General features: G+C 36.7%; 1 protein-coding gene across 1 annotated transcript; it reads left to right on the forward strand.

Annotated features, from left to right (window-relative positions):
* Positions 1-36: 36 nt before the first annotated feature.
* On the forward strand, positions 37-20,156 carry TRIM23 (tripartite motif containing 23). Its single transcript, XM_042825559.1, has 11 exons — positions 37-185; positions 498-660; positions 8,925-9,046; positions 9,795-10,073; positions 10,614-10,796; positions 11,347-11,562; positions 12,533-12,667; positions 14,696-14,825; positions 14,943-15,053; positions 16,485-16,609; positions 16,942-20,156. Exons 1-11 carry the CDS (start codon positions 93-95, stop codon positions 17,119-17,121), a joined length of 1,737 nt encoding a protein of 578 aa, XP_042681493.1. The 5' UTR covers positions 37-92; the 3' UTR covers positions 17,122-20,156.
* Positions 20,157-20,938: the final 782 nt, after the last annotated feature.

Below are 20,938 nucleotides of genomic sequence, written 5' to 3' on the forward strand. Positions count from 1 at the left end.
CTTGGTCGGAGGAAGCGCGCAGTCCCACCCCTGCCGTGCGCGCGTTAAGGCGGTTTTTTTTTCTGTGGCCCGCTGTGCTCCGCCCTTCAAAGATGGCGGCCCTGGCTGTAAACAAGGCTGGGACCGGGCCGGACGGCAGCCGTGGAGCTAGTAATAACCGGGGCCCAACCGGCGCCGCCGTGAAGGTGAGACGGGCTGTTTGGCGCTCTCCGGCTTGCGGTCTGCCCTTGCTGGGCTCGGCGAGAGGTGTAGCGAGGGCTCTCCGGGGCGGCAGGGTTTCCCTGAGGCGGTGGGCTGGGTCGCGCCGGAACACCGCTGCGGGAGGGCCTCGCTGCGTTTCCACCTCACCGCGGGGCTCCGGTGAGCGGCTGCGAGGCGGGAGGCGGTCAAATGACAGCTGTGTCCCAGCTTCTCTGGGGAGGGCTGCTGCGTGCTGCTTCCGTTTGTTTTTTTCCCCCTCAGCCTAGAAACAGATGGTATGTTTTCTGAAATCGTAGGTTCTTGAGTGTGGAGTCTGTGAAGATGTGTTCTCTTTGCAAGGCGATAAAGTTCCTCGACTGCTTCTGTGTGGCCATACCGTCTGCCATGACTGCCTCACCCGGCTTCCCCTTCATGGCAGGGCCGTCCGCTGTCCTTTTGATCGGCAAGTTACTGAATTGGGTAAGAAAGCTTTAGTCTGAATTTGTTAAGACCCAGAATGTTCAAAAGACTAGGAAGTCTTAGCAGAAAATGTATAAAAGCCAGTTTGTGTTAGTGGGCTGGCAGTATATGGTGTCAGAATTTTTACAGTCAGTAGTTTTGATTGGGATGAAAATGGATGGAAAGGGGGTTGGTATGGTAAAATGGATGACTAGATAAGTGTATGGATAATACATAGAGCCAAATAATATGAGTATGCTAATTGTGGTGTTTGGTTTGCAGCATTCCTTCTGTGGGATGCTTTTTTTTATTGAGAAGAGTGAGAGAGGTCTTTCAAAGATTAAGTAATAAATCTTTATCTTCTCCTTGAACATAGGCTTGCAAGCATCTTATTTGTAAACCTGTATTTATAAAATTACTAATCTGTTTCAAATTCCTGTGTAAGGATACTTCAGAGGACATCAGTTTCCTATTGTCCTAAACATTAAATAAACCATACAATTATGTAAGTTGTTTCTCTGTCAAACAAATTTGTCTGAAATCACGATGAAATGATAATAAACCTGTTCTTAAACTATATGATAATTTGAAGTGAAATTTAACTTAAATTGACATCTAGGGATCTTATTACTTTAGAAATGTCTCTGAAGAGCCTTTGAAAGGGTTAGATGCGGCTTTTATTTCACAGTGGGAGTCTTTCAGACAAAATATGGCACATGCTTGTGATTGTCTATTCAACATAAGGTTACAGAGAAAACAAGTTACAAGAAGAATTTGTGTCAAGGTTAACTTGTGAACAGAACTATCTGTAGTATCTTTGAATAGCACAGTAAATAAAAATGTTAGGATAGAGGAGAATCCACGGAGCAGGAGATCTCAAATGTAGTAATCCATGAAAAAAATGTACAATTATCACATTAGCATGAATGAGTATTTACTCTGAAGTGAGAGGGTCTGCTAGAGTGAGAGGAATATTAAAGCATTTAATGGAAACAAAAACTGAGGAAACATCAGTGTGATCTGAATTTTGTTTGTGGTAGGAGAGGTGTGGACGGTATGTGATTAAAAGTGTCTCACAATTTATTTTTTTATCCATGACTGTACAGGGTTTCTGTATGTATGTTTTAACAGGGAGCGTGTGTTAGTCCTGCTGTTGTGAAACTTCAGTGTGAGACAGCTGCTTGTGTCTTGTGATCTGAGAGCAGAGCGTTTTATTGTAATTGGGACATGGTCACTTTGTGGCTCTTACTGTGTGATTTCCACCTGACAATTGAAAGCATCCTATAGTAATTTTTTTGAGTTTCAGATTCAACAAAAATGCAGTTTTATAAAAACACTAAGTTTCTTCATCTTATATAAAATTCATAGTTTCTCATGAAGCACAGTGATGTGTTAAATTTGCAAGACTTCTACAGAAAGGAAGGTGGAAGGAAAGTTGCAGCTTTCATTTCTAGGAAAGTAGGCTTGCATCTTATGGATAGTTCTGGAAAGAAGGATGATATGCTGTGACCAGTCATTGCTCAAAAAAAAAAAAAAGAAAATTTCAGCAAAACAGCTTGAGAGTCAAAATGCTTTTGTGAATAAAAATGTTCTGCCTGATGATTTCAAGCAGAAGAGGGTCACAGCCACATCTCATCTGCTCTGTAAGGGCTGTCTCAGGAAATGTAAAAATGTGGTGTATTATGGACAACATCCTGTCATGATCCGTCTGAGTAGCTTGTGCATTTGTTGTCTTGTCCTAATCAACCTGCTGTTGTTAAATTCTGCTGCAGTTCTGTTTCATTCAGTGATCTCAGGAGTGGAATTGGGAAGGAGGCATGGCAACCATGCACCTGATAAAAGCAACTTCTGGTTCTTCCCTCCCCTCCATTTAGGAACCTTTTAGGAAATAAGCTCTGTTCTGCTTTTAGTGAATTTAAACTCAGGCATCTGGTCAGTAACTAAATCTAGATTATGAGACTGCTGTCCTGAGAAAGTTCTTTTGAAGGAAGAGCTGGGTGATTGGGGCAAAAAATTGCCTGTGTTGAACAAATTGTTAAGATACTAAATATAGATTTTATGAATGCTTTTAAGCTAATGGAATTTTAAACTATGCATTTAAGCAGATAGAATTACTTGTTTATCCTTGCTCTTTCTACTATCACTCAACTCGACATTTGTCTAAATGTTCAGAAGGATTCTTAAGCACTTCTCAAGAGATTCCCAGAGATTTTTAGGAAGGATATCTTTTCCCTGTTTTGATTTGGGCGTTTGCTTAAATATGCTTGCCTGTTTCTTCTAGGTATAGAAAACAGACAAAATGCTTCTAACTGGCTTCTCAAACAATCAGGATTTCAGGATATGCAAGGTCTGCAAGTAAAAATTGATGATAATACTTACAAAGCCTTTTTTCTACCAAATATTCAGGTTTGGGAGAGTAGGCAAATCATTTCTAACAGTCTTCTTTTTCTCTTCTCCGTTGTGTACGGGATTAAAGTTTTTCTGTGATTAGTTTTTTGGTGTGAGTGTGTGTTTTTGTGTGTAATGTTTCAGTTGTTTTTCAAAATACATAGACCAGGGAATTTTGTGAAGGACGTGCTTATGTGATAGCTTTGGAGGCCAACTTTTTCTCTTTACCTCAGCAGCTCTGCTAAGGAAACCATTCGGAGTTTATGGTTCAGGTGAACTCTTCGTGCCAGCACCATGTTACAGAGCTTGAACTATTTTCTGTCATTAAAACTTGTTCAAAAAATGTATTCAGACTTTGGTGTACATCATCAAATCCATTCCATGGACACTGTTTATATATTTTTTTGCTAGAGCCCTAAGATAAAACTTCAAAACATTGTGCAAGAAAATGCAGCTGTAATACAATATCCCTTCTGCTTTGTTCAGGTATCCAGATGCAGGTGGCTCTTTTTATTACTCCTGTTATTTGTAATTTTTTCCCGGACAAGCTTCATGCTCTTGAAAATGTTATTTGTATTGTTGGCAGGAGTCCATCTTAATATCTTCAGCAGCTCAGTCACTGTCTCATTCCTGGCAGACATGCTTCCTGCTAATCATGTATTTCTCTTCTTTACGGAAGAGACTGTCGGATTGTGTGCTAGTTTTGTAATGGGCACAAACATCCCTTGTAGGCACGGAGATGAGATCACTAGACTCTTTTACGCTTGTGACCAAAGCAGAACTTGAACTGAAGTTAAGAGATAAACAAATGTACTTATGCAACTTATCTTTTGGTGTTGTTTTCTTATTATAAAGTATGTGCTTACAACACAGCAATTGTTTAATGTGTTTAGCACAAAAAGGAGCAAATAGGCTTTTTCTCAAATGTAAGCTTTCCTAAGTACCATTGAAATGAAATGTGAGTTTCTGTAAAACAGTGCCTGTTTTATAGGTGCTTATTTGTTGCAAATTCTGCTTCAGTAGATTAATTCAGATGTTTACACTTAAGTTTTGCCTGTTCTTTGTGTGTCTCCAAAGTTGTTTCTAACACATTTAAAATCTGAACTAGAAAATAGCTTGTAAGACAGAACAGCTACAGGCCTTTAAGTTAATTGTGCTTTTTTTCTGACTTGACTTTCTCTTCATGCTAACTGTGGAAGAGAAGAAGAAGAACATGATTAAGATCAGATAATGGATTGTAAACAAAGGGCAGTACATTTATTAAGGAAATTTTCTTGGCTTTTTAATTTTTGTAAATTAAAAGAAAATACTTTTATAGTGTGCTCTATGAAGATTGAACAGCTTCTTCATCTTTCAGCCTTATCCAGTATTTGATTAAAAGCTAAGAAAATGTTTGGTAAGCAGATTGATTCTTTTGGTGAATATGCATCTATGTATATTGTTATTAATGATTCTCTGCATTAATGACTCACTGGATTTTTGAAAGCTATACAAGTATCAGCATTAATTATACGGGTGTGCTATTAATGTGCAGGTATTATACTGTAGTAACTGTATTTCAGTACATTACTGAACTGTATGTTCAGTAAACTGAAGTTTGTGCATAGTCATTTTAATATGGGATAGTGTTACTCTAAATGCTGTAGAAGAGAACCATCGGATGCTTTTCTGTAATTGATTTTGGAGTGTTAGTGTCCAAAAGTCTCTATGGATGGAGTGCCAGAAAATCCAAGCTCTGTTTACAAACTGATTTGACGGAGTTTAGATTCCTAAAATGGGTATTTTTTTCAATTTGTAGCAAGAGATTACTTTTTTTTTTTTTGCTCTCTTTTGGAAAAACACTGTTACAATGATAGGAGTGCTTGTGCTAAAAGGTAATGAAGATGACTATGTTTGTGCTAAGTGTAGTTGTAAAGGTTGTAAAAGACCAGAACATAAACTCCTTCAGAAACTGTGGTGAACAAAAAATTGAACATAAGAGTAATGGGTTTTGTTCACATTCTGTTTTAAAGATTGCTGAGGTCTTAAATTGAATACTGGTAATTTTGCTTGCATGGTAGAAAATTTCTTTGATACTAGTAACTGGAGAGAGCGGTGTCATGTACTTGCTTTGCAGCAAACTTCATTATCTGGTGGGCCTACTTCCAAAGACAGCAGACTTGCAGATTGCTGCAAGTCACATGCAATCCATTCCTGACAAGGAATTGTTTTTTGGTGTGGCTTTTTTTTTTAACATGCAGTAAGTGTTGTTTTGTACAAGTTGAGGGGGTTGGAGAATTGCATATACATGCTCCCGTTTATAGCCACAGGAAAGTTGTTTCCATCCATTTATCTGTATTCTGAAGTCCACCTTTTATTTTAGGTAATTCATATTTTGGGTTCAGCCTCTCAGAATAATAGAAATGCCTGTGGGGAATTGTACCTAGAAAATAAAGTTTTATGTGTTAAAACTGTAAATAATACGAAGTGGTTAGGTCAGGAAAGTGGATATGTTGGCTCTTGTTCACATCCCTCTTCAGAGATGCCTCAGCATTGTTGCTCTTACTTTTACTAGGAAAGTCATCTTAAGAAAACAGGAGGTATTTGTTCTACAGTCTCTTCCAGGCAGCAGTACCTAACCATGCAGTGCAGCTCTACTCTGTGAAACAGTACAGCAAGAAAAATATTGGCAGGCTGTAAAAGCACTTGTATGTATTTTAAACTGGTTTTAAGTCTTAAAACCAGTCTTGTTTCATAGCTATGAAACATGTATTGTTATTGTTCTCTTTTGTATTATTATGTATTTTCTTTTCCTTCAAGTGCTATGAAACAGTATGTTGGAATTTATGGCATGTTTGACAGCTCTCAGTACCGAGGGGGAAAAAAAGGTCTAGGTTAATGGAGATGAAGGATGCAGAGGGCATACAGCTACCAGGCAACCACAGGGCATTGTAATAGAGGGTGCTTGAAATAACACTTGGGAGAATCAGACGGTTAAAGTAGCCTGGACTTTCTGTTTGGGAAGATAAGTGAGGTGTAGGTTCTGTGAGGTCATGTCAGAAGGACACTCCTGTCAGACACCAAATACATGGACTGAAAATGCCAGGGATTTTTAGAGGTCGTTCGGAGCCAGCCTTTGTCTCCAGTTGCTGTTCCACTGTCTTTGCAACTGAATTACGAGAGGAAGCCCAGATTTTTTTTTCTGGATCTGGTGCAGTTTTCTAAAATTCTGTTTTCTGCATTCATGGTTAAAGCAACATTTAAGCTGTCACTTGAATGAAATGATAAGCCATTTTATTTTTTTTGCAATGGCTTAATAAGTAGAAGTGCACCGATAGATCAGTTTATGTTCTTGCATTGGTACATTTGCTTGGACTACAAGTATTTAAAATAAAAAAGCACTAGGTACATGCAGTTTTGTTTAAGAAATGCTGCTGCCTGTTCTTATCTCAAGAACACAGTACAAAAGTTTGACAGAGGAGTCTATATCGAGTGTACAGATTCTTTTTAAATACAAGAAAGTACTTCCAGGCTTTTGCTTAACTGCATAAACGTATACACATCTGTGCCCTGTTAGTACCTGTGAAGTTGCTTATGTGCTGCTTTCTATCATTCTATTCAAAGCTAGTGAAAACCCCCGTTTTCCTGCAGTTGATAACTTGTATGTGCTTCAGTCAGTGTCTGTTAAAGGGCAGCATTGTGTGATAAAACTTTTTGTTCATTTCGGTGCTCAAAAGAAGTGCCAGCATGCAGAATATATCCAGCATTACTACTGAGTGCTAATTATTTAATTACTTGAGCTTTTCTTTAATCTCTGACTTATGGTCAGAGATTTGTTGTGAAATTGTAAGCATTCATAGATTCTGTAATATTTGTTAGGAGGGGTTTAGCTTATTTATTAACTCTTCTGCCAGTTTTGGTGAACTGGATTGTAATGGAATCCCTACAACGATAGCAGGAGACAACTCTTTTTAGTTCATCAGGAAGATGCATGTTTCTTAGTTTGTCCCTTCCAAATCAGGAACCGTGAACAAGTAGTTGAAACCTGTTCCTGTGTTGGTTGTATGCACTATATATGAATAACTTCGTTTGCGTGAGTTGTGACTTAAACTGATTCCAAATTCTGTGGTAATAAGGTTACGGCTTAGGCAGTAGAAATACTCAAAAGTAGATTGGCCTTTGAACTTAGAACAAAACAAGACAGAAATAGCTCTATCATTCTAGAAATTTGTAGTGAATTCCACGTAAAACTGCTTTAAAAAACGGATCATCCAGCTCACCAAATTTCCAAAAGTCTGCAGTCATGAGTCAGTAGTAGTAGTCAGCCTACTGCAGTTAATCAAACATAACTCTCTAGGTAATGTATATTCAGATTCTGTATCCTTGGTCTTTGAAACCAGCAAACATCCCATTTGAGGAATGTTCCATAGCATCCCACTGAAGTATGTATTATTAGTTTATTATTATGCATAATCACTCTCAGAGGAAGGTGCTAGGTATGTATTTTCCTGCATTAGAAATAAGTAATTCTCTCAGTAGAGTGATAGAGGAGAGATTGGAATGGCCAGCTGAGGAGCAGCTTTTAGAAAAGGTTCCTTGTGGGCATGGTTTTCCCTTGAAGCAATGAAGGCTAGAAATTTCTTAGGCTGCATTAGGAGGAGTATTGACAGCAGGTCAGGGGAGGTGATCCTTTGCTACTTCTCAGCACTGGTGAAGACACACCTAGAGCACTGCGTTAAGTTCTTGGTCTTCCAATACAAGAGAGACCTGGACATGCCTTAGAGAGTCAAACAAAAGGCCACCAAGATGATGAAGGGACTTGAGAACCTCTGCTGTAAGAAAAGGCTGAAGACTGCAGGGACTGTTCTGCCAGGGAAGAGAGGAGTCAGGAGGAAATCCCTAATCAGTTTGAAAGGATACCTGAAGGGAGGATACAGAGAGGACAGAGCCAGGCTCTTCTCTGTGGTGCCCATTGCCAGGACAAGAGGCTGTGTGCACAAACTGGATCACAGAAGGTTCCCTCTGAACATCAAGAAGCACTTCTGTACTATATGGGTGACAGAGCACTGGCACAGGTTGCCTGGTGTATTTGTGTAATCTCCTTCTTGGAGATCTCTTCAAAAGCTGACTGAATATTCACCTGGGCACTCTGTTGGATGTCCCTGCTTGAGGAGAGAGCTGGGCAACATGAAAGTTGACTTCTAGAGGTCCCTTCCAACTTTAACCATTCAGTGATTCTGCAGTGACTAAAGTAACGATTAAGTGCTCAAAATGCTTTATCTTAGAGGCATAATTGCCTTTCAACTAAGAAAATGTTTTTAAGATACCAATGTTAAAAAAAAAAAAAAGTCAGTGATATTTTCTTGGAAGAGTAATCACTTAAGATTTTTGTATGCTAATGAGATAGCATTTAGCAGCAGTCATAGGGATGCAGGAATCTTTTTTGTTGTGTGCGATAGTTCTGCACATAGGTCTTTCTTTCTGAATGTTGCTTTCATTTTCATTGTTTTCTGCTGTCTGCAGCAGGTATTCCATCTTCTGATTCAGGGAGTATGGGGTTAATGTGGGTTCTTCATAGCTTCTGTTAGTGCAGTAGAAATGTGAACTGTATGTAGTTACGCAAAATGTATGAAATTTCATGCTTTTTATGGTCTTTTGTTATTAGTTATTGCAGATTATTTTACAGATGGCATTTATTAAGTAGGGAAAATCTGCATAAATAGTAAATCTATAATGGAAAGAAGGAACATTATGGAATGGTATTGTGAAATAACAGTGGTCATGGTGTCTCACTGGAATTATATGTTCTTCTTAATGTTTGTTAAAATCTTGTCTGTGCTTTGTAAAATTCTCATTGTGTTATTTGCTTGGGCATTTTCTTCTTATCCCCCCTTCATTTAATCCTTTCTCAAAAATAGGAGATTCTGGTGTCTGGGGATTGAAAAAGAATTTTGCTTTGTTGGAACTCTTGGAACGGTTGCAGAATGGGCCTCCTGGACAGTGTGGGACAGCAGAAGAAGCCATTGGTCTATCTGGAGAGGTACAGATTTTGAAAAGAGAAGAGGACTTGTTACATTTGCTTAAAAAATATCATTAGAGAGAGGAAAATTCTCTTGGCAAGTGTAATTTCATCAATGAAGTTGTTTTCTTTCTGTATCTAATATGAATATTTTCAGTAATTACTTCATAATTAAATTCTAATGTGCACTGACTAAATCAGAGAAGTTATTATCAGGTGTATGATCAGGTATATCTTCCTCTTTTCTAGGTTTTAGATTTTTCCAGAGGGTTACTTGTTTGAATATTTTATAATAATTTTAGGGGAGTTTTCTAGAACTTCCTAGCATCTCTTTCTGGAGACTTTGAAGCAGCTCTTTTTTCCAGATAGTTGCCTTTTATAGTCAATCAATATGACTGCATTATGTAAAAGGTTCTTTACCAGAAAAGTCTGCTTTAAGCACCTTGGTTTTGTCTCTAACTTTCTCATTCTTCTTTCTATAATGCCTGTGTTGAAGAGTTGTCTAGAGCTTGAATTACTTTAGCCTCAAAAGCTTTGCAACTTGTGCTGAAGCTTACATTTATGGAGTTAATTAACTTCTCAATCAATACCCCTCTAGAATAATATTGGAACTTGTAGTAAAGGAAAGTGACTTTTTTATCTTTGTTAAATAACAAGATGTCAAGTTTTCAAAGTAGTTCATATTGGTGTCAGGTCTTCTGATTTTTTTCCCATTGTTGTTGGCATTAAATATTAACAACTTTGGTTTATGTTGGTATTATTTTTCTAGAGTATCATTCGCTGCGATGAAGATGAAGCCCATGTTGCATCTGTTTATTGCACTGTTTGTGCCACTCACCTGTGTGCAGACTGCTCTCAGCTTACTCATTCTACAAAGACGCTTGCGAAACATAAACGTGTACCTCTTGCTGATAAGCCTCATGAGAAGACCATGTGCTCCCAACACCAAGTGCATGCTATTGAGTTTGTTTGTTTAGAAGAGGATTGTCAGGCCAGTCCTCTCATGTGTTGTGTCTGCAAAGAGTATGGGAAGCATCAAGGTCATAAGGTACTGCTAAGAATCTGTTTCTTGTCGTACTGTGGAACAACTCGCATATTTATTCAATTAAAGCACAGAAGGTTATCAAGAGAGGAGAGTAGAATCTTGATGTGACAGAAGTACTGTCATGATTTTCTTTCCGTTTTCCTTTTCATTTGAAGAACTACCAGGATAAAAGTTAGAAGAAAAACTGTTATGGTTAAGACTGCATTAAGTTATTTATAAGTAAAGGTGTTCTGTCCCTTAATTTGATGCTTTTCAGAACTTCTCACAGTATTAAATTGCCTGTCCTGAAAGTTGTTTTTCATCTTGCAGCTGGTTCATCCAATCATTTGCATTCCATCCACCATTTTGTGTTCAATTAGTAATTCTTGTTTGTATTTATGTAACTGCTAGATGCCTGTCTTAGTAACAGAATAGTACATAGCTTCTGAATAATGCATTTATGTAATTTACTTAATTCATATATTTTTGTATCTAGTAAGGTGGAAGAGATGGTTAAGAAAGATATTTATGCTTGATCATTGATATATTGCTTTTAATTAATAGCATTCTGTCTTGGAACCAGAAGCAAATCAGATTCGTGCATCCATTTTAGACATGGCCCACTGTATAAGAACTTTCACAGAAGAGATTTCAGATTATTCCAGAAAATTAGTTGGAATAGTTCAGCATATAGAAGGAGGAGAACAAATTGTTGAAGATGGAGTTGGAATGGCCCATACAGAACACGTATGCTACCTTCTTCTTTGGTTTCTTTTTTTTCCTGCATCTTTACTGATTGTAATAACAGATAAGAGCTTGTAAGGTTGTTTTTAAGCCTTTAACAGATTAAGGTCTTTTTTGGGGGTAGTGAATTATAACATACATTATTGCAGTGTGTGCCATTTCGAGGAAGTTCTTGGAAAACTATATGTAGACTTCATAAGACAAAGCTTTAAGTTTTTATGTCTACAAAGAGATTAACACTGCTGTCTCAGTACCAAGGTCTTATTACTGAGACAACAGAGGCAATCTTGTAGTACAGTCTTGTAGTACATGACAAGGCTTTTAGTCTGTATGAATATAGAGAATCAGTAGGGAAAGCTGTATGAAAGCTACTTGATTATTGAAATAATTACTTGGAGGATCTTGACCTTGACAATGATGAGGCTATCTGTGTAAATGGGACTAGAACTATAAGGTAGCTAAGCAGACTTGAATGTAATTAAGAAATATGAAAAAAATGCACTTGTGCACTGTTGTGGTGTTTCAATCTTCTTGGTCTCTTGTGACGTGATAGGTACCTGGGACTGCAGACAATGCTCGCTCATGTGTCCGGGCCTATTTTTCGGATCTTCATGAAACCCTCTGTCGTCAAGAGGAAATGGCTCTTAGTGTTGTTGATGCTCATGTGAGAGAGAAGTTGATTTGGCTTAGACAACAACAAGAAGACATGACTATCCTATTGTCACAGGTTTCAACCGCTTGCCTTCATTGTGAAAAAACTTTACAACAGGTGGGTTGGCAAGTGAACTGTAACATCTTACAAGTGAAAGAGAATGCAGCGTAAGTTTGGGCTACAAACAAGAAGGTTAGGTGGTACTCTGCATTTTATTTTATATTTTTAAAGCTGTAACTATATAGCATGAGATTGGCCAAGTCCTTCAGTTGCTATAAATTCGTGTGACTCTGGAGTAACTTCTGGTTGATTATGAGACAGGTTTTTGGAACAGAGGTGAACAAGAAGGAAGAAAAAGCATGTGGGATTTATGGGAAGGATTTTATAGTTGCAGATGGTAATACTTTCTTTGAAAATGGTTATGTGAAACTGGTAGGGAAAAAAAAGTTTTACACTAAATGTCTTAGTCTTGATCTTTGCACTTACAGTATGTGTAAGTCAGTATCAGATTAAAAGTGTGAAGAAAGTAAATGTGTAAGACTGTCCGATGCAATATTCTCTTAATGATAACAAAAAGTAAATGGCATCTGTAATGAACTTTGTGAGAAATTACTTCATTAGTGTGTCACTTGTACTTTTTTTTTTTATCTAAGTGTTTGATTGCATAGTCATGTACGTTTAACTCAGCAAGTCTTTGTCAATAACATCTGGGTATTGATAATCCTTTTTATCAGTTATGTTAGTGTGCTATGAAGCTGCAACTGTATTTCAGCTGAGTACATTACATGTGAATGATGTAAATATTCTAAATGTTTAACTTCACTCTTTTGTAATTTATATTCTTATACATAAAGGACTAAGAGATCAGGAATAACTTTTTTAAAACACAGAACTGTTTAGTATCTGCTAGAAGTAGAGAAGAATGACAAGACCTATGTATTTTTTTTAATTTTTAAAGTTTTTCTGTGAATATTTGTTTACCTAAAGCATTTCTCTTTAAAATGAAACTGTTGTATTTACATTTGTTTGGTTCTACTAAGTAAATTACTAAAAGAAAGGTATGCTTTTCTGGTTTTCGTCTATTTAGGATGACTGCAGAGTAGTGTTGGCCAAACAGGAAATTACAAGACTGCTAGAGACGTTACAGAAGCAGCAACAGCAGTTTACAGAACTTGCAGATCACATACAGCTGGATGCTAGCATACCTGTCACTTTTACAAAGGTATTTTTAATCTCATGACAAATATAGCTACCCAGTTTATCAAGTCCCAGATGTGCTTTAAGTGAAAGTAAGAATAATGTGTCTTCATTACAGTGCTGTATTTGTTGCAGCAAACGAGGACAGTTCGGCATGTACAGCATCTTATCACAAGATGAGTGCTCTCTGGGACAACAAAACCACCCTGTTACGATTAGTACAAGAAACAATATTTAACATTGGCTACATTAGTAGTTTTATTTGAATATAAGCTGCTGTTCTTCAGAGATTTAGGTTAGCATTCATGAATTCCAGAAATACTTCTATTTGGTGGCATCCCAGATTTGCTGTACATTCAGCTCTGACTGACATTTTGTTTTCCATGTATAACACCTGCAGAATACTACATTATTTTTGAACATTGCACAGCTGTGTTTTGAAAACATAAATGTTAACATATATTTCAGTTTATACCATTCAAAGTAATGTATGTGGGTTGCTCTGGGAGTAATGTCTCCTATTTTATGTTTGCCCATGGAGTTGAAGGAGGATATTGGTGCTATGCTAGTAGAGGTTGAACCTTCCCACCAGAATTTCCATTACACTTTGTTACTGTGTGACAGATGGCAGCAGAGGTACTGTCTGAGAGAATGGTGTCTGATATGGAAGTGCAGATGGAGCAAAGGCGTGTCACTGAATTCTTTCATGTGGAAAAAATGTCACCTACTGATGTTCATCAACACTTGCTGATCATTTATGGAGACCAAACAGTGGATGTGAGCACAGTGAGGTGCTGGGTGGTGCATTTCAGCAGTGGAAACAGTGACAGTGGGCCACCTCTGGTGCAGATTTTTACAAGCACAGCATGCAGACTGTTGTTCATTGCTAGCAGAAATGCATAGCTACTGGTGGCGACTGTGTTGAAAAAATGTTTTGTATCTGAGGATTTTTCTCATGGTGTTACTATGTTCTTCCTAGCTGTCAAATATTCTGTGGAAATAAATAGAAGGCATTACGTTTGGAGTGACCTACATATTTCTTTTAATTTATTAATTGATGTCTTGCAGTAGCTTTGTGTTCACTGATAGTTTGGGCTACATATGTGTTCTTTGGTTTTATTTATTGCTTTGGTATTTCAGTGCCATTTTAATTTTGAAAATAGTGAAATTATTTGGATTTTGATAATCATGATATTTTTCATCTAGTTAGAGAAAATGAGCTTGAGAATCTAAAGAAGTACTTTAAATGAACTTTAATTTTTTTTCTCGTTCTGCTCAACTGAGAGGAATGGGATCTGTTAGTGCTGAAGTGAAACAGGATCTAAATGTTGCTGTTGAAGCCTTTATTATAAGGAAATGAATGCTTCCACATGAATTTTGTCCTAAGCATTTTATGTTGTTAACCATCAGTACTGCTGCCATCATCTATGTTTCTAGCGTTCTCTTATGAGATTTCATGCCACATCCTTTTGGAAAATAATTGTTTAGAGTTAAATCATTCTTATTATTTCTGTGGTAAGTACCTACTTCAGAAGTGGTATGTATGTGTTTTAAATCATTATTTCAAGCAGTAATCTGAAATAATGTTGCTGCTATCAAGTTGTAAAAGATTGGAAATGGCTTGAGGTGAAGAAGTATAGCTGTGGAGCCTTCATCAATGGAATAATTCTGTAGGTGGGAATAGTAATACTATGAGAAAACATAATGGAAAAAGTTACTAAACCAGCAGATTCCTCAGGTCTGAGAATTCTAATTGCTGTGAGCAGCTTATTTTTGGGTCAAAGCCCCATGACAAAAGAACCTGAAATATGAACAAGCATGAGATTGGATGTCTTTCTAAAAGATGTGATAAGCCAGGTAGAAGTTGCAAGTTCACTACAGAATTTGCTGGACACTGTGGTCTGTGTTATTGCTGGAGGTGATTGGATGATGACAGTGCCTTGTGTTTCTGGAGTTCATTTACTTAATCGCAAATAGTGAGAACCTAAGCATCTGACCTGTTAGGAAAATCAAATTATGAAATCCTTAACTTTCTATGTGCTGCTTCTTCCAGGACAACAGGGTACATATTGGACCAAAAATGGAAATTCGAGTTGTCACTCTAGGATTAGATGGAGCTGGCAAAACAACTATTTTGTTTAAGTTAAAGCAAGATGAATTCATGCAGCCAATTCCAACAATAGGTTAGTCACAACAATTTAAATGTAAGAATTTTCTCAATGCTTTATTTGTCTGTGGACTTTGATTATTTTACATTCATATAGCACAAGATTATAAAACTTGAATATTTTTTAATTTAGGTTTTAATGTTGAAACAGTAGAATACAAGAATCTGAAGTTTACTATTTGGGACGTAGGAGGAAAACACAAGTTGAGGCCCTTGTGGAAGCATTATTATCTCAATACCCAAGGTGAGACTAATAGAAATCTCCTAAATCGTATTTTGTCTTCTAGCTTATATCTCAGAGCCAAAAAGATTATTAATAGAATACTTATAACTGTAAAAAAAAAAAAAAAAAAAAGTTTGTCTAGTGCAAAATTCAGCTGCTAGATTCATGGGCTAAATATTTTAATCCAGTTGTTTGTTGTGATAAGGTACATTCTGCATAAATCCATCAGACAGTTCATGGAGCCAAACAAAATTAGAATCTGAGGCTTTGTCTGACAACAGACAAGGTATAACGTTCCAAAGTTTGCATGGTGAGAAGTAGTACTTGCCAGATATAAACTTTAAATAGCACTAGAAATGAAAATGCTTGTTCTTTAGGAGCCTCTAGTTGGCAATTTTTAAAAAAAATTCTGCAGAGGTTTATAACTTCTTACTTGGTATTGTGGACTTCAGATTCCAGATTTCAGAATCAAGCAGTTTATTAGTAAACTTCATTATAAATATTGCTGACTTGCAATTTAATGCTACCCTTCTGTTTGTGTTCAACTGCCATTTAACAATTTAGAAAGGAATTCCTCTTCATGAAATTGCTGTGAATTGCCTTAAATACTTAGGAAAGACAAGTGTTGATTTTTCAGTGTTTCATTTTATGTATTATTTATCCTTCACTGCCAATTTCAACACTTTCAATCACCTCGTCTTTACAAACTTGAAGATGTTTAACTTTGGGTTTCTACTGTCCTCTTAGCATTCACTTTATAAACACCAATAGTTATGTCAGTTTTGAAGAACTATAAGTTGGAATGAAGGAGTAAGCAGTTACCTTGGTGTGTATCTGCAATAGGTGTGTTTGATTTTGGTGTTGTGTTTTCTATTAAAATTGAACAGGTTTGAATGCTGTCTTTTAGCTCTGCCTCTGAACTCTCCAGCTTTCTGGCAGTGTGATTACCCTTTGTGGTGCATGTTTACTGCTGCTGTGTTGGGACTATGGAAATCTTCTCTATTATGTGTAGTCCATAGCTCAGGAGAGCAGCACTGGTCTGACTTTAGATATTTTTACAGCTAACTAAGGAAAATTGAAACAGTTGTGTGGGAGTCTGTTGAACAGAAATGAATCAAAAATAGTTTGAATGGAGATTCTCAAAGAGATCTTTGAGGATTAAATCTGATTAAATCTGGTTTAAACCAAAACAGTTAAAACATCAGAATTTGTTAGACTAGACTAAAAACTGAAAAGTTTTTCTTTGTTTTAAGATGAATTGCAGATTTTTGTATGAAGTATATATGCGTATATGGTATTTCTCAGTCTTCCTGGACTTGAAAGTGAAGTTGTGTGCTGCTGAGAAATTTGACATAGAAGACTTCTAAGAAAAAAAACAGTTGTAGGTTTCAGCTGACTTTACACTTTGTATACAAATGTGTGTAAAATGCTTGTTTTATTTCTCTTTTATAGCAGTGGTGTTTGTTGTTGATAGCAGTCACAGAGACAGGGTCAGTGAAGCACACAGTGAACTTGCAAAATTATTAACAGAGAAGGAATTACGGGATGCCTTACTCTTGATCTTTGCTAATAAACAGGTACTTGTGATTTTTTTTTTTTCACTCTTTACTTCAATTTATGAAATTCAAACTTTCTGAATCCTCTTCTGTAAGAAGGGAATAGTTATGTGAAAGGAATAAAATGTACATATTCTCCTTATGTTTAATTTTAGGAAATAAATGATACTAACGTAGTTACTAGATTCAGTAGTCAGTTTTTGTTTTATTATAATCTATAGTAAACTTGGAGCTGTCTGACTTTTGTGTTTGGAAAGCTTTCGTGTGATCCATAACCTCAGTCTAAGCCATCAGTTAAAAATCATTCAAACACAGTTCAGAAGAGTAATTGAATCTGTCTGATTCTGTTGTAGGATGTAGCAGGTGCGCTTTCAGTGGAAGAACTTACAGAACTGTTGAGTCTCCACAAACTCTGCTGTGGCCGTAACTGGTATATTCAGGGCTGTGATGCTCGAAGTGGTACAGGACTTTTTGAAGGACTAGACTGGCTTTCAAGGCAGTTAGTGGCTGCTGGTGTCCTGGATGTGGCTTAATTTCAGAACAGATAAGTTTATAGTTCACTATTTTGTTGTGTTTGCATGATTTAGGATTTTGTAACAAAGTCTGTTGTCTGAAGAGGAGACTTCCTTTAAGTGAGTGGTTACAGAAAAATTTAAGACTTCATGCAAGTTTGGATAATTGTTTCAGTAAGCTTCTGCAGTTAGTCCTTTTGAAACTTCATATGTGTACAAGTAGTGAAATTGGCTAGTTACATGAGTGCCTTGAAATTATTTTTGGTGGAATTAGCTTGTGAAAATTTTGAATTCTGATGAAATATGTTAGAATTTATCTAATATTCATAACACCATTACGGTAGTTGATGTCAGAAACATTTTGAGTGGTTCAGAGATGCTTTCCCAAGAAACTATTCCAAAATTCATAGCAAACTATTAGAATAGCCTGCTCTGACTGTAAGCCTGAAACAGGTGATGCTTCTCTTACATCTAAGAAAGGCATTCACCTAAGGCTTGTGTTGAAAATTACGCGCAGATACATTGCTAATGGTAAATGTGTCATGCACTATTTATTAGCTTCCCTGTTGCTGACTGTAAGGAAGCATAACAGGGCAAAGAAAATTGAGAATGGGGAACAGTGTTGTAGTATTATGCAGCTAGATGGCATTGTTTAGCTGGCTGTTTCCAAGGGGATTTTTTTTAGTGCTTTTTTATAAGTGTACACATGCTAAATTATTTATGGGTAGAATATAGTGATGTTAAGTTGAAAATGTATTGTGAATGCTTGAGGATATAATCTGCCTTCATAGATTAATTTTACTTCTCAAGAAGACAAAGTTTAGAAAAAAAAACAAACCACAAAACTCACACCTCTTTAAAGAAGTAGTGTGGTGTAATACAGTCCATCTGTGTACTCTTATGTAGAAGCCAAGCCTCTGGATTAAGGTAGTGGCCTTTCCTTGTTGGTTTCACCATGTTTTCCGTGATGAAAAACGCGTTCACTAATTACAACCTTTACAAGATCAAATGACAAAATATGATGTGAACATTCTGTGTTTAGATTAATACTTACTCCATGTTTCACATTCAGCTGTTACTAGTGTCTTCATTTTCAAAGGTCAGTCATTCATAAGCTCATTAAATGCAGGTGTAACACTTCAAATGTAGAAGAGATTATGATCACTTAGTGGTGTCTTCCTTTTCTGCTACACATGCAAATCAGATAATTTTTTTATTTTTACTGATATCCATGGATAATCCCCTGGCCTCCTCTTCTGGTACACAGTAGTTGCCAATTGAAGAAACCATGCCCATGACTCTCTTCATATCAGTAAAAGAGGTAGAAAGAACGTAGCCAATAGATCAAAAGTGGATAGTGTCATTTTTCTTGCTGCAGTAGGGGTGAGGAACCAGACGGTGGAGGTGATCAGCATTGTTTTACAGATAGGTAGATGGAATTTTCTGTTACAGTGAAAAAACATGCTGACCTGTGAACCTCACCCAGTACAGAAAATTTATTTCACAATCTATTATTATGGCTTTTTTTATATTATTAGCTGCTGAATGATCTTTTCCCACTACATACCTTAGGTAAAGCCAAGAATGTGTATATTATATTTGCACTTTTATTAGAGAGGAAGCAGCTAAAGCAGCTACTTCCACATAACATTTGTTCTTAGTTTTCTCATTTCTTGTATCTCCTGTAAAAACATTAATTGTAGCTTCAGTTTAAGCAGGTCAAATGACTTGGAATAGTAGCTGAAAGAACGCTAAGCTTTAAAATAGTAGAAATTTGTGAAAAGGGCTTCAGTGCTTGTATAGGTGCTAAGAAAGGGTAATAACTCTTTCTACAGTTAACCTGATAAATCTAGCAGATAATCTAACTAGATAATCAAGCAGTTAATCTGATAAGCCTGATAAAAATAGTTTACAATGGGCTGAAGGATGTTTTTCCGGCACCAAACAGAAAATTGTTCCTCCTTTGCAGCCCGTAAGTTATTGCACAGTATGCTGGCTGCTCTTGACTTCAGCATCTGCTCAGCCAGATCTAGTTAGTGCTGACTGTCCCTTTATAACTCTTTTTTTAAAAGTATGAACAAGTTCTGCTAAGTGTGGTAGGTACCTTTTCCTGGAGTACAGGGAAGACATCTGTTATTTAGAAAAACTTGAACCTGTAATTATAGTGGGCATATGCCGTTTTTACATTCCCTTTGAACTCTTAAACTATGATTCTAAATTACTTCTTTAAGATGTTCAAAGTGAGTTTGTGAGTTGTGTTCCTGTTTGTTGGTTGTTTGTTTTTTTTTTTATTATTATTGTAAGAGTGTATTTGAGGGCACAGGAAAAATACTTGTACATCTTTTTGAGCACAAAAGATTGCTTGCTTGTGATGTGTGGAATACTACCATAAAGTGTTTTTTAGTGGAATTTATTTAAGATGACTTCAAGTAACTGTGAAGGTACTGCACTTGTCTGTGAACTCTTCAGTGTAAACTGGTGCACTAAGAGGTTTATCTGTATTATAAGTTAATACTATATGTAAACTGCTTCCGTTACAAATTTAAGTTGTTTCAGCAGTTCTTTAGAACTTGAGTTTTAGTGTACTGACTTGCACAATGGAGGATTTCCTCAGCTAGAACTTACTCAAGCATTACTTTGAGGATTTCTATGAGACTGATTAACTCTTTGCAAGATTTTGACTTACTTGTGAACTTCCGTGAATGCAACATCCAGTGACAATGTTGTGGCTTTCCTTAAAGCATCCTGGCTCAATAACAGCGTGCTTAAGCTAACAGGAAAAATCACAGTTTATCATATCATGTGATGTGGTGATGCTGTATGCTGTCTTCAAACTTATTGTGGATTGTGTGTTATTTGAGGATTGTCTTCTGAGATGGTTTAATTTCTGAACTGTTGGATGTTAAATAATTTTTGCAGTGAAAGGGCTCTTTTAATGGAAATAATTCATGAGCTGCTGCTGCAGTCTGAGTTGCCCAGAAAAAAAAATGTTAATTTTTTTCAATAAAATTATCTAAAACTTTTGAAGATGTAGTTTTCTTTAATAAATTTGTCTTGTCATCTAAAACTAGAGGTGCAGTACATTCAGTATACTGTAAAATTCTCATTTGATTCTTCAGTATGCCTTTCTGTGTCAGTTTCCCTGTGACAGCAGTTTCCAAAGGCTTTGAATTTGATTAGCATGCATTACATCACTGTTGTTTTGTTTTTTTTTTTTTAAAAAAAAAAAACAAACAAAAAACTATTACAATCGTAAGCTCCTGAGTCTTGTGGTCTTATGTGGACATGAACAGTCAAAATTAATGGTACCGTATCTTAGAGTAGACTTAACTATCCAGCCTGGTACAGAATCATATTTTGCCACAGGTTCGCAACAGGTTGATGTGAGTAACCATGTCAATTAAGTATTCTAGTAAAAGTTTTAATATGTCTGATTTCTGGGGTAAAAGTCAAGCCATCAACAGTGTGCAGGGGCTAAGATAACAAGAAATGAAACATTAAAAGACACAAGAAAACCTGGCAATGCCAGTACTTGTGTAGGATTTAATGCACTGTTACTGCATAATTTGATCACTTGTTCATTTAGTCTGATGGACACACACACAACCATCTTGGAAGATGAGGTAAATTATATATGTCATCCTAGCAAAGCATATTACAGTCTAATTTTTAATGAATGTACGTATTGTTGAAGAGCTTATTACTAGCCTACATCTGATCCCTTCCTCTGGTCACAGATAAAGGTACAGACTCTACTCAGTTCATGACAAAAGCTATAGAATATAATCTGTAGTGTATTTGCATCTTCAATCTTGCACAGAAAAGACAAACAGTGGGC

Source organism: Centrocercus urophasianus, unplaced genomic scaffold (genome assembly GCF_019232065.1).
Source record: "Centrocercus urophasianus isolate 14NV4802_14NV808 unplaced genomic scaffold, USGS_Curo_1.0 seq_25, whole genome shotgun sequence".
Taxonomy (NCBI): Eukaryota; Metazoa; Chordata; class Aves; order Galliformes; family Phasianidae; genus Centrocercus; species Centrocercus urophasianus.